This window comes from Cicer arietinum, chromosome 4 (assembly GCF_000331145.2).
Source record: "Cicer arietinum cultivar CDC Frontier isolate Library 1 chromosome 4, Cicar.CDCFrontier_v2.0, whole genome shotgun sequence".
In the NCBI taxonomy this organism is placed as follows: domain Eukaryota; kingdom Viridiplantae; phylum Streptophyta; class Magnoliopsida; order Fabales; family Fabaceae; genus Cicer; species Cicer arietinum.
The window spans coordinates 24,099,372-24,113,187 of record NC_021163.2 but is presented as its reverse complement, the minus strand read 5'-3'; the positions used below and the strand labels follow the sequence as shown (position 1 = coordinate 24,113,187).

The 13,816-nt window shown below is 25.1% G+C and overlaps 1 protein-coding gene across 1 annotated transcript; it reads left to right on the top strand.

Moving 5' to 3' along the window:
• The first annotated feature begins 210 nt into the window (after positions 1-210).
• Positions 211-10,669, top strand: LOC101515220 (GDSL esterase/lipase At5g03610-like). Its single transcript, XM_073367305.1, has 4 exons — positions 211-559; positions 6,291-6,488; positions 8,814-9,088; positions 9,984-10,669. Exons 1-4 carry the CDS (start codon positions 211-213, stop codon positions 10,500-10,502), a joined length of 1,341 nt encoding a protein of 446 aa, XP_073223406.1. The 3' UTR covers positions 10,503-10,669.
• Positions 10,670-13,816: the final 3,147 nt, after the last annotated feature.

Genomic DNA, 13,816 nt, shown 5'->3' with positions numbered 1-13,816 from the left:
TACTTTTTTTAATGAAACATTTCAACTTCCTCATAAAATTGTACTCACTCCAACAACCATCCACAAAAACCCCTCTCTCATTTTTCTCTATATATAGTAATAAAAATAAATCCTCTAAAACCAAACATATGACATTGTCATATTAATTTAGGGATATCTTTTTTTTTTTCTCAAATAAAAATAAAGAAATAAATTTATACAAATTGAGAAATGGCTTCTTGTGTGTGTTCATCAACAGCAATGGCAGAGAAGATTTCATGGAATTGTGCTCTGTTTGTAGCATTGATGTTGGTGTTAAGTATCTGTGAATCAAGCACAAGTGATGATGAATTCAATCTTCAAATTCAGAATATGCTTCAAGAGAATGATTTTAGTAATAATAATAATGTGATCAACAAAGTGTGTGATGAGATATATGTTGTTCGTGAAGGAGAAACACTTCAAACAATTAGTGAAAAATGTGGTGATCCTTATATTGTTGAAGAGAATCCACATATTCATGATCCTGATGATGTTTTCCCTGGTCTCGTTATAAAGATTAACCCTTTCATGTTACATCGTAAATAAATATGTTTCGATTTTAATTAAGACTATGTTCTGTATAATATATGTAACAAATTTATTGGTAATTTTAATATCTATATGTAAATTGCTCATGTTTGGAAAGGCTGGAAGCTAATATAATATATGCATCTTAGTAATTAATTATGAATGAGCTATGTTATGAAACGTCAATACATTGATGAAATTACAAGATTTTATTTATTTACTTTTATATATAAAGCGTAATAACAGTTTTTTATTTTTATTTACTGGTTTATGACTCTAGAGATGACAAAATGGACTATCCAACCCACATTGAATTGACCCGTTTGAATAGTGGGATTTTTGGATTGGACAAAAAATATTCTGGTTAAATATGAACTTCAAAATTTGTATTCAAACCTTACCTTATGTGGGATATGCATTTTTCAGGTTGATCCACATACTTTATTTATAATTAAAATTATTTTTATCAAAATAAAAAACACATAATTTTTTATCGTTTAAATTTTCAATTAACCAAATTTACATAAAAACAAAAATAAATTGAACCTAACCATGTTCTTTAGTGCACAAAATTAAGTTTAAAATTACAATAAAGTTAAATAAATATTTTATAAATGAATGCTTTTACGGATTATCCGAAATCTATTTTAGTGGGAAGATGATTTATTGGTAGAGTGTATTTCTTTGTTGAATAACATTTCTATTCAAGATAATGAAGTTGATATATGACTTTAGAGACATGATATCAACGAAGATTATTCACTTAAAGATGTGTATAAGGTGTTGATCGAGAATCATATCCTTAGAATAAAGTGGTTCCTAAAAGTGTTACTGTTTGTGTGGAGGATTTTGATAGATAAACTATCTTCATAGGACAACTTAGTTCTTCTTGGAGTCTTATCTCTTGAGTCTCAATTGTGCGAGACTATATAATCGTTTGTAAGTGATTCAATTGGGATGCAAAAAATTACAAAGTTTTTAAACAGATAGAATTTGATGTGGAATTAATATTTGAGAATAGGTATTTTTTGTTGTTGTTAGATTTTAAACAAAAAAAAAAAACAAATCTTATTTTACTTATTATTTTATCCAATATTTTTATATATATCCATATCAAAGAGTTGTCTTGTGTTTTTTTAATATTTATATAGAGAAAAATATTATTTTATTTATATCTATCAATGATAAATATTTATCCCGTATTTTTTTTAATATTTATTAATGATAAATATTTGTCCGATATTTTTTTTTATGTATTAGCGGTAAATTTTGTACTATAATTTTTATATTTATTACTGATAATATTTGTCTCATGTAATTTTTTAGTTTATCATTGACAAATATTTGTCTCATATTTTTTGAATAGTGTTTGAAATTGAAAGAAAGAAAAATAAAAATCAAATAAAATAACAAAAAATATTTATCTCTTCTTTTATATATATATATATATATATATATATATATATATCATTTATGTAATTTTATTAAAACTACAATTTTTTATTTATATTTATCATTGATAAATATTTTTCTTATCTTTTTTTAATAGTGTTTGAAATTGGAAGGAAAAAATAAAATAAAAGACCAATAAATATTTATCTCAAATTTTTTTATATTTACTATTTATATAATTTTATTGAAACTGCAAATTTTTAATTGTACTTTTTTTATTGCACTTTTAGGGGTGATTTTTTATTTTTTGTTGTTGCTGTTTTTATGCAGTTATATGTACAGACTTTTTATTGTTTTTTCTTAATTGTGTGCAAGATTTGTTTTTTGCAGTTTTTTTGGGCAATTTTTTTTACAGTTTTTTTATTTGAACTAAATAATCAACTAAGTATATTATCATTTAATCCTTAAATATAATCAAAAGATCAAATTTTGAATATTTTGAATATGCAATATTGAAATTTTATACTACATTCTTTTCTTATATGGATAGTAGATAAGGAAGTAAAATATTTTTGAAGTGAAAATTTGTCTATATATCTATAAATAATAAAAATATAAAAAAAAGAATATTTTTATCATTTTTAATAATACATTTTCACTAACTAACATTTCATCTTTTTTTTATGATAATAATTCACTTTAAAAATATTTTTTCAAAATAAAAGGAACATAGATTTATAAAAATAAAAGTACAACATATTTTTTTTCTGCAAATAAAAAGGCTTAAATCTTGTGGCCTTAAAAGAAATCTTGATAACAAAATGCAAAAATAGGTTTTTTCAGAAAGCGTAGGGTAGAGTCTAAAACTTTCCTTTCATTTTTTCTGGGTCAAATTAAAAAACGTTCCTTTCATTTTGTTCCACATATTTGTTCAATTGGATCAAGTCACTTAGGCATGTTAGTATTGTGATTGATAAGTTTATTTCGATGGTTTTGTCTCCCACTCTCTATATTATCTTTGAGAAATAAAGCTCACTTTATTTATATCCAAGTAGACCCAAATCTTGACCAAAAATAAAATAAACTAAATATTTTGAATTTTGCAAGTTTTTGTTGTTGTATTCTTTAGTGTATTATTGACATTTTATTTTACTTTTAAAAATAAATTATTTTTAAAACTAAATATTAGAGATTAAAGATAAATTTTATGAGAACTTAAGGACTCATTTATTATTGATTACTAAAATTAATTTTGAAATTCAATAATGTAAATATTTACTATTAGAGATTTTAACTTGATGAAAATAGTATTTTTAATTAATTTTTTAAAAGGTTATACTAAAAAAATAAAATACTACAATTTTTTTTTAAAAAAAAACTATAACAAACATACCATTATCACTTAATAAAATAAATCAAAAGTTAAAAATCCTATATCACTATAAAAAAGAAACTATTATCAACGGTTTTAATCATGTAAGTAGACAAGTGGCTAAAAAAAATCATTTTAAATAAAAGATTTTCAAGCATGTGTTGTTGAATATAGTATCCGGGGGTTGTCGACAATGTTTTTTTAACGGTGGTTGGAAACTACATACGACAAATAACCATAAAAAAATATTAACATTGAAAAGCAGTTGAAATTGAAATTTGAAAACACTTGAGATGAAAAAGGCTTCCCATTACCGAACAATATAATATACACACGACACAATCAACAAATTAACGAACTTAGAGTAAAATATAGACATTTCTAATATTAAATTACAACATGCAGTATTAAGTAAACAAAATATTAAAAAATAATGAAGATGAATATGATTATTTTTTTCAAAAATATTGATAAAATGACGAACAAATGACACGTCATCAGATTGATCCACTTTTGATGACTATGGTTTTTTTTTTAACTACGAAACTAAAATAAAAATTGTCTAATTTTATAAGATTAGATTTAAAAAAATTATAGAGATTAAAATAATTTTTTTTATAAACATTAAATGCATTTTTTTTTATCTTAAACTAAATGCATATTTAAATTTATAAAAAGTCAAGTTTTATAAATTTTTCTTTATATACACTATTGTTTATGTAATTTATCCTTAATTTAATTAAACACTTTGTTTACAATTTTATTTTTATTTACTTAATCAAATAATTAAGTTTAATTGAAGAATAAATTAATGATATAAATAAGTTACTGAGCTTCTTTAGTCTAAACTTGATATATCAATTTCATGGACACTGAAAATTTCAGTAACAAATTCACCAGTATGTTCTCATAATGAGCACAAATTTGATTCTTAAAAGTACAAACCAATGGCCTCCCTTCAAGTCATCGGCTCACATTCTAATGATTTATTTATTTGATTATACCATTAATTCTTTTACAAATAAAAACTACCCCTAAAAAAAAAATAAAAACTACCCCTAAAAAAAAATAATGTCACATTTATCATAAAATATAGGTTTAATTGTAATTTTAGTCTCTCTATTTTTTACTAATTCACGAAATTGATCGTCTTTTTTTAAAAGTCAAAATTTTAGTCTCTCTTTGAGTTTTTTTTTTTTATTTTATTAAAAAATAATGACATGAAATGTTTTAAATACATATGATAGGATGATGTATAATGGTTAATATATATAAAATTGAAATAAAATATCGTAAAAAGTTATATTTCAATTTCAAATGTTGTTTATGTTTTTAATTTAAATTAATGATATATGAATAATTAATGCAGTTAAATAGTTGTATATTATAGAATTGTATGTCAGTTATTAAAAATATGTCAAATCGTCGTTTTTTAATTTTAAAATATAAAAGAAAGACAAAAACCGTCGACTTTTAAAATAAATAGATCAATTTCGTAAATTAGTAATTATATAGATCAAAATTTCAATTAAATTTAAAATATACTTTATTTTATTATAACCTAAAAATCTCTACTTCAAGAATATTTTTGTTCTTCCATTTATGTGAACATAATTAATAAAATAATGAACTTCATGTATTTGCGATTTTCTATGATTCTTGATCGGTAATTAATAATATTAATATTCATTATACTAAAAAAAATATTAATATTAATACTCAGCTGCAAACGATAATATTATTAAATTAAATATTAAATTTGAATAAGAGAGTTCAGTGAGTTTTTTTTACCATGTCAAAAAAAATAAATCTTCAAATCAGTGTCAGCGGACCTCAAATTTTGGATCTTAAACAATAACCAAATTCAAACCTACTATTATTTACATTATTTTTATCATCACCATTAATTATTATCATTACGGTATTGAAACATTTATAAATCAAACCAGCTCGCTAAGATTTGTTGGTTATGAAAAGAGAACACATCTATCGAGTTTAAAATTTGACAAAGCATCTTATCAAAAAAAATATATCTGAAAAGCATACTTTTAACACATGATTACAATAAACATTTTATTATCATCACAACTCATAAGATTTATAAAAAAAAGATTTTTTATTTATTTATAAATTATCTTTATAAAATTATAAATAATTTATCTAACATTGAATAAAAATATCACATAAGTGAAAACATGTAAATTTATAGATACCATTTACACATTTACTTATATAACATATTTTTAGTTAAATTATCTATAATTTTTGAAAGATAACTTAGTCTCACAAAAAAATCATTACACACACAAGTAGTCTAAAATAGACCAAACCAAACCAACTTTTTTATTTTAACTCTCAAGTCTTCATTCTACCACCGTGTTTTCACTAAGCAGCCCAATGACAAAATCAACCATTGAAGTAATCCTTTTTTAATTATGTGATTATTCACACATTCCAAGTCTTAGTCCACCTCTTAATTTCTTTTTTCCCTATAAAAACCCCATATTCATCCATCATGTCTTCACATTCTCTTAACATCCACATCTATTTCCAATATTCTTCATTCAATTATATTTTCCTCTCTTTATCCAAATATTTATTTTATATTTCCCTCTCTCCTTTCTACCTTCCTTTGAAAACTCATGATGGACTCACACAAACAACTTTTCTTCCTAGGTATGTATGATCAAATGCTTAAACTCATGATGAAATAATTTCTTTTACATAAGCATATTAGTATATTAATTATTATACTAATACATATTTTTCTTTTGAACTCTGGATTATTTAACTTTCTCAATTAAAAAGTATTTACTACAATTTTGTAAAAATAAAAGAGTATATAATACTATAAAAAGCTAAATAAGACATGAAATAAAAATAAAAATAAAATGTCACTATAGCTAAAAAACACTAGAACAATGATGAATGAAACAATCTATAATCAATACATTATATTAATTAATTGATTGATTGAATATAGGGCTGGAAGCAGAGGCTAGTCGACATGTGAAATATGATTCAAAAGAATTGTTCGTTTTTGGGGACTCGTATGTTGATACTGGCAACACCAATAAAAATAAACCCGGTTCATGGAAAGACCCTTATGGCATAACCTTTCCTCAAAAACCCGCCGGAAGATTCTCCGATGGCAGAGTTTTAACCGACTTTATTGGTACGTTCTTTCGTTACTTGTTAAGAATCTAAATATAATTTTTTTTTTATTAAAAATGTATTGAAAGTTGTATTTAAAATTTTAAAAATTTTGATTTTTTTTCTTTTTAGATAAAGTTACTACTTTTGATTTTTTAACAAGTATTTTTTATGACGCTTGTAGTGTGAGTCGACAAAATTATCAATTAGAACAATGGAAAGTGCATGCTTTTGAATTAGCTTTATTTTATTGTATCTTCACATTTCTTAATTAATTTCACGTGAAAAGTGACGCGTTTGGAATTAATTCAGATGCTTTTAGTTCAATTATTATTTAGTATTATACCTCATTATTTAGAGGGGGTTCATTTCTTCGCTGGCTTGAAACTTTACCTTTTTAGTTTGATATTCATGTCACGTTTCACGTTGGATCTATACATATTATAATATATGTATATTCTTAGTTTGTTTTTATTTGCTTGATGTAGAAAGCCTTGTGTCTTAAATTGTGGAATTCAAAACACAAATTTACATGATAAATTAATGTATAGATCACATGGCAATGCATACTTTTTTTTTTCGGGTTAATGTAACGTGTAGATTTAGAAACATATAAATTTGTTTTAGTTAGCTTAACCACTTGGGCACTTGGTGTGTCTTGACATAACCTATTCATAACCTTGTTCGAGAGTTTTGTGGGATTTGAGTGAAATAGTTTATTAAGTAGTTAGAAAGGCATGTGGCGTGTACTTTTTTTATTGCCTAGCGATTAATTAACAAATTATATAATTAATGAAATTATTAAACCATACTTTAAGTTTATCCTATGCTAACTAATAGAGTATTGATTTAATTACAATTTTAGTCCATCTATTATTACCAATTCACGAAATTAGTTATCTCATTTTAAAAGTCGATTGTTTTAGTCATTCTCTCTCATTTTTGAACTAAAAAAAAAAAGACAATTTAACATATTTTAAATGACGTAACATATAATTCTATTTCATAGAATCATTTAGATACACTAATTATTCATGTCATTAATTAAATTAAAAATATGAAAAATTTGTGAACGTTGAAAGTTAAGCTTTTACAGTGTTTTATTCAAATTTCATGAGTGTTAATCATTCTACATCATCGTATCATATCATATGTTACATTATTTAAATCATTTTATGTCATCATTTTTTAGTTAAAAAATAAGAGGGAAGAAGTAAAACTGCCGACTTTTAAAATAAGGGAACTAATTTCGTAAATCAATCAAAATAGATAGACTAAAACTACAATTAAGTCTATAATATTTTATAATTCAAATTCAACGACTAAAACCCCTTTTATTAAAAAAAAAATGAAAATCTCGTTAACTTTAGACCATGTACATGGTTCAAATGTTAGATTATATATATTTATTTTTCTTTAAATTATTTTTGTTTCTATATAATATATTTTAATATCTTTTTCTATTTTAAAAAATATAATAAATTTTATCGTAATTAACTCATATAATTGCAAGATCCCGAATTTGAACCCAAGATAAAACTTACAATCTATCAATATTTATCTGCTAAATTAAAACTTAAACACAATTCGTGTTTTAATAGCCACTATTATGCCTCTTGTACCATTGCAGCTTTGTCCGTAAATTAAATGCTAAAGCATATTGTCGTCTATAACGCATCATATTCGTAAGCTTTATGAACTTTTTAATTAGTAAAAACAAGCTTTGTGAACCGACTAAAACATAAGATCAATTCGTATTAGTAATAAAAAAATGTAGTGAGTTTCTTTTTCTTTCTATGATTACTTAAAAACCTTTAAATTTTATTTAGATTAATCAATATAAAAGTATAATTTATACGGTTAGATATTGATCAATTTAATTATATATTTAAATATTTAATAGACACGAGAAAAAACTATCAAAATATATGGATTCATCCAAATTTTGAATTTGAGTGAGGACAACTATTTGGCCTTTATCTTAACTAAGTTTTGTTGAACATGTATAACTAATTGTTATACTATTAATTTATTATGTATTCATAGCTAAGTTCAATTTTTTAAAGTATTTTTTAAGGATTAAAGCGACTTGGACGGTTTGATTCTTGGGCTGATCTGGTTTCATCTTAAGCAAACAATTTAAAATTTATTTTAAAGGATAAAGCAAACAACTCATTTCAATAGTTAATATTATATATGCATACAAAATTTATTTATAACAAAATATGAATCCTTAAGTTACTTTTTAGAAGCAATTTAAAGTAAATAACCCTATATTATATTTTTATATAATTAGTGCTCTCTTGTAATTACAATAAACTAACAAAACTACATATATGTGATGCAGCCAAGTATTTGGGAATAAGGTCACCAATCCCATACAAATTCAGGAAAATAGTCCCTAAACATTATTTAAAGTATGGGATGAACTTTGCATATGGTGGTACAGGTGTATTTGATACATTGTCTTCAGGCCCAAATGTAACAGCCCAAATTGATTCCTTGAAACAACTCATCCAAGATAATGTCTACACTGTCCAAGATCTCACCAATTCTATTGCTTATGTCTCTGTTGCTGGAAATGACTACAATTTTTACTTGGCCACAAATGGCTCTCTCCCGGTAAATTAATCCATCATCATACTTATTGATTTCTATGTTTTTTAATGACCCTCTAGTTTTTTTATGATGTGAATCAAGTAACAAACTCACGTTAGAAAATTTTAAATTTAAAATAATATACACTAGTTAAATAATAATAATAATAATATATTTTATATTTATTACTATCATATTCTTCATCTGTCTTATTTTAAATGTTTCATTTGTCATTTTTCTCTATTTCAAATTATTTATTATTTTACAATAGTACCATAGTATGAATTATTTTTTTTCCCACTAATATATTATTATTTATTGTATCTTAACTCATCAAACTTCTCAAGTAATCATAATTAATAAGATATTTGAGTAAACGACACTCATTTTAACATTGAAATCATATAAGTAATCATTTTCTTAAGAATTGCACATAGCTCAAATCAGACAATTAAAATGAAACATAAAAATGAATATTTGCTCGGTATCTCAACCACATAGGTCTAACACTAATGGTTGATGTACATTTTGCGTGAGTGCTGTAAATTTTAAATATGAAATTTGATTTCTACCGGTAAAAAAATAAGCTAAATATCACAAAAATATAAGTAAAAAAATTCAAAATTTAGAGACAAACTAAAGTGATAATTATGACACGGATTCCTTAATCACATACAACATCGATTTAATTGCGTTCAAAAATGTAATTCATTAAATGAATTAACAACATTTTTATGGTGATTTGAATTAACCATCTACTAAATTGACTTAATGATATTTTTACATGTGATGAATCAAGTATCCTGCTCAACACAAAAAGCGATGGTCAATGTATCATTGTTGTTTTATATTGCTCTAATTTATTTCTTCTACTATTATAAATAAATGTTAACAAATTAATTTCATTGAATATATGCAGGGCTTCCCATCATTCATTGCCTCATTGGTTAAACAAATCACAACTGATTTGATTAATCTCCAAACCTTGGGATTTAAGAAAATTGTTGTAGGTGGTTTACAACCCCTTGGTTGTCTACCTCAAACCACAGCTCCAACTTCATTCCAACGTTGCAATAGTACATTTAATAACCTCGTAGCACTTCACAACAATCTATTAAACCAATCCGTCACAAAATTGAACCAACAATTCAAAGATCACACCACATTCGCAATTCTCGACATCTTCGATAGTTTCGTGTCGGTGTTGAACCACACTTCAAACCATAAAAACATCAAAGAACGTTTGAAACCATGTTGCTTTGGAGTAAGTAGTAAGTACAATTGTGGAAGTGTAGATGAAAATAATGTTAAGAAATATTTGGTTTGTGAAAATCCTGAATCCAATTTCTTTTGGGATTTGTTGCACCCAACACAAGCTGGTTGGAATGCTGTGTATGATGAGTTGAAGATGAAAGGTCTTCATCAAATTTTCTATTAGAGCTATGTTGGATTGTGCCATGTATTTGTAGCATTTTCAATATTGGTTAATAAGGCACCCCTTCTTTTTACTAATTTGTTCATTTATCTTTGAATTTGATTTGTTTATAACTATTCCATGTCATTTCATTTTAAAGGGTGCAATGTGTAAATTGTTTTTTTTCTTCATGATATTATTGTTATTCAACGGTGAAATGATAGTTGGAAGCAAAATTTGTTAGAAAACGATCTACTCCCCTCTCCCAGGATGAGTGGTCTAATTGACAATTTCACATAGATTAAAAAATATATATATATAGATGAAAATGAAAAATAATAGTATTTACACTAAAATATGTTTATCAACTATTTGTGTTATCATCATTATTATTACAAAGTAGAAAATATTAAATTAAAAGTAGTGTATGTAATATTAATTAAATGATCCAATTGAAAATAAATAATAAATGTTACATCGTAAATTCAAAAAGTTATTTATATAGTGATAATTGTTTTCACATATATTAATCACTCATTGTAGAACATAGAGAATATATTACTACCTTTATTCTTGTATTTAAAAGAAAGATGAGTCAACAAAAATTGAAGTATTTAGTTTAAATTCTAGTTCAAAATATTTATTTTTATTGACTTAACTTTATCTTATATTTAAGAATAGAGATTGAGATAGTACAAAGATCATTTTTCATACGTAATCACAAACTAAGAAATTTCAAATTCCAAATCAACACTTTGAACTGTAAAAAGATTAAAATTGAATAGCATGCAAAAACATTGTATATCAATTTATTAACAGAAAATGATTTTTTTTACTAATATTAAAGAAAAACGATAACAAGTGTTCTAAAGACATTTGTTAAATAATTAAATAAATTTTTTTTGTTTTTATTAAAAATGTATTGGAAGTGATTTCTTGAAATGGAACATATTTGTGCCCATTTATTAAAAGTATTAAAAGCTTTCACCCAAAGTTGTTTCTAGGAATGGAACATATTTGTGCTCACTTGAATATCATTTTGTCAAGAAGACTGACCATTATGAGCCTCGATAACAAATGAATATCCTAGAGTTCTGATTTGAGCTAAAGACTTTAAATAGATTTATATATTATTGTAAGGATCAGACTTTAGTGTGATAAAAATATATCCTAGAGTTTCACAATTATATCCTCGCAATCGATTTCTATATATTTGTTTTTAAAAAGTTTCATTCATATATATACTTGTATTTTAAGGTTATGCTGCACAAAATGAATAAGTTATAGTATATCTACATATAAAAGAATTGATGAAGTATTTTTCAACTGGCAAAATAATCGTAATATATAGTAATATATAGATACAACTAATAATATATCAGCGTATAAAGAAATAGACGAAGACTTGTGTACCTTTTGAATTCGTGAGAGATAACAAGTATGAGTGAATAAGAATTCGTAGAGATAGTCGTTTGTTTAGGTTCTCAACCTTATGTTAACTGTCTAAAGGAAAATGATTAAATAGTTAAACGCTCAACGACATATGAACTTCTCGTTGAGCTTAATAAAATGTTTCACTTTGTCGGAGTCTATTCAGAAACAATACGCAACATATATTCACTTACTCGTAGTATATCTCTCTATTTATACAATAAATAATTTTAACATTGAATTAATACTTGTAAACATTATAACCAACTTAATAGACTTACTAACTATCTTTAAATTAGTCTATTCTTCTATAATTCATTTCATGTTCCATATCACTTACTAACAAAACTCTTGTCTAAAAATGAAAAAGCCCCCTTGTTTGATTTTTTGCTCTCAATTTAAAGACTAAAATGATGAATCTTAATTTGTATCAATGAGATGAAATTGAGTGTTAGATTATTGTTTGTATTTTTGTAGAAAAATTGGATTTGCTAAGGTGAATCTAAAAAAGAGATGATGCATTTTTTAATTGCTTGTATACATGGTAAATTTTTTAATTGTATTAGTAAAAAAAAGGAGAAAAACAAAGAGATTGAAAAGATCGCTGAAGAGATGATGCACTTTTTAACTGTGTGTATACATGGAAAAATTGTAGTTGTAAGAAAGGTGAAAAGCAAGAAGGCTGAAAAGATGGAAGAGGGCGTTATTGCTTATTGAGTTGTTCCCAGTTGATCTAGAAAACACTTTTCAACAAGCTACAAGTTATGGCTTATACAGGTAAGGGATTAAAGGGATTATAATGTAGAGATGGGTGTGTTTAACTTTACTTGAAGGGATAACAAACACTAATCATTCTTGTAATTTAGAACTCTCGTTGGTCAATCTCCAAGAATAATAATTGTCCCAGTTTGATTCTATTTCAATTTTCTAGTGTTAAACTCTCTTTTTAATCCCTAACTTTTGCATGAATTATTCTATTGAGTTTCCGATCCATTAGGATGCCCTAATTTTTGCCTAGGTTTCCTTTTCAGGTTTTCAACACAGTGAGTTCACTTTTTTAACTTTTTTTTTTAAGTATAATATTTTCTGATCGCATATGAATTTACTAGAAGTGAAAATTCCTTCCATCCATCTTGGTGAGTATCAGAGCTTCCCCAGAAAAACCTTTTTTCACCACATATTATCCTTTGTAGTTCATGGTCTATTTTCCATGAGAGTCTTTTTGTATGGACAATATTTTCTTTAACACCAAGTGTAGTACCCTAATTTTGTCCGTTTTGAAAACAAATATAAGAAGGAAATATGTATTTAAAAAAGGAAATAAAAATAATTACAATAAATAATTTCATTATATTTTAAATTTACAATTTCAAATCTAATTAGAGTTTTAAAACCAAATCAAATTACAAACTAAAATAAAGGCAAAAATAAATTACAATAAAATTTAAATCAGATCAAGCCAGCCTTGCTATGTTGACTTTGTTCACTGCCAAACTCTGCCATGTTGATGATGACTGCCATTGATGCACAAGCCATGCTTATGGGTACATCTGTTCCTGTTTTAACTGAATTGAGAAACATAAAAACATAATTTTTTAAATCAGTCTTGGTACACATTGTGCAGAACAAAGAGACAACCTTTAGAGTTTAAAAAAAGAAACTAAAAGACAAATTAAAGCTCAGCAATAGAACAGATCAAAGCAAGTAAATCAAAATCATGAATGCATCAGAGGTGTAGAAAAAACGCAGATGATGAGCAAAGGAAAAAAACATCAAACAGGAAATAGATAGAACAGAGACACAGCCAAGAAAACAACTAATCAGATAAAAAAACTCTATAAATACATCTGTTTTTTTACAAAGAGGGGGAGACATTTTTTTTGAGGAGGAGAAATCTGAGATTAATA

Coding starts and splice junctions, on each gene's coding strand:
- LOC101515220 (XM_073367305.1), top strand. CDS start 211: ATGGCTTCTTGTGTGTGTTCATCAACAGCAATGGCAGAGAAGATTTCA. Junction 560..6,290: donor TAACCCTTTCATGTTACATC/GTAAATAAATAT, acceptor TTGATTGATTGA/ATATAGGGCTGGAAGCAGAG. Junction 6,489..8,813: donor AGTTTTAACCGACTTTATTG/GTACGTTCTTTC, acceptor TATGTGATGCAG/CCAAGTATTTGGGAATAAGG.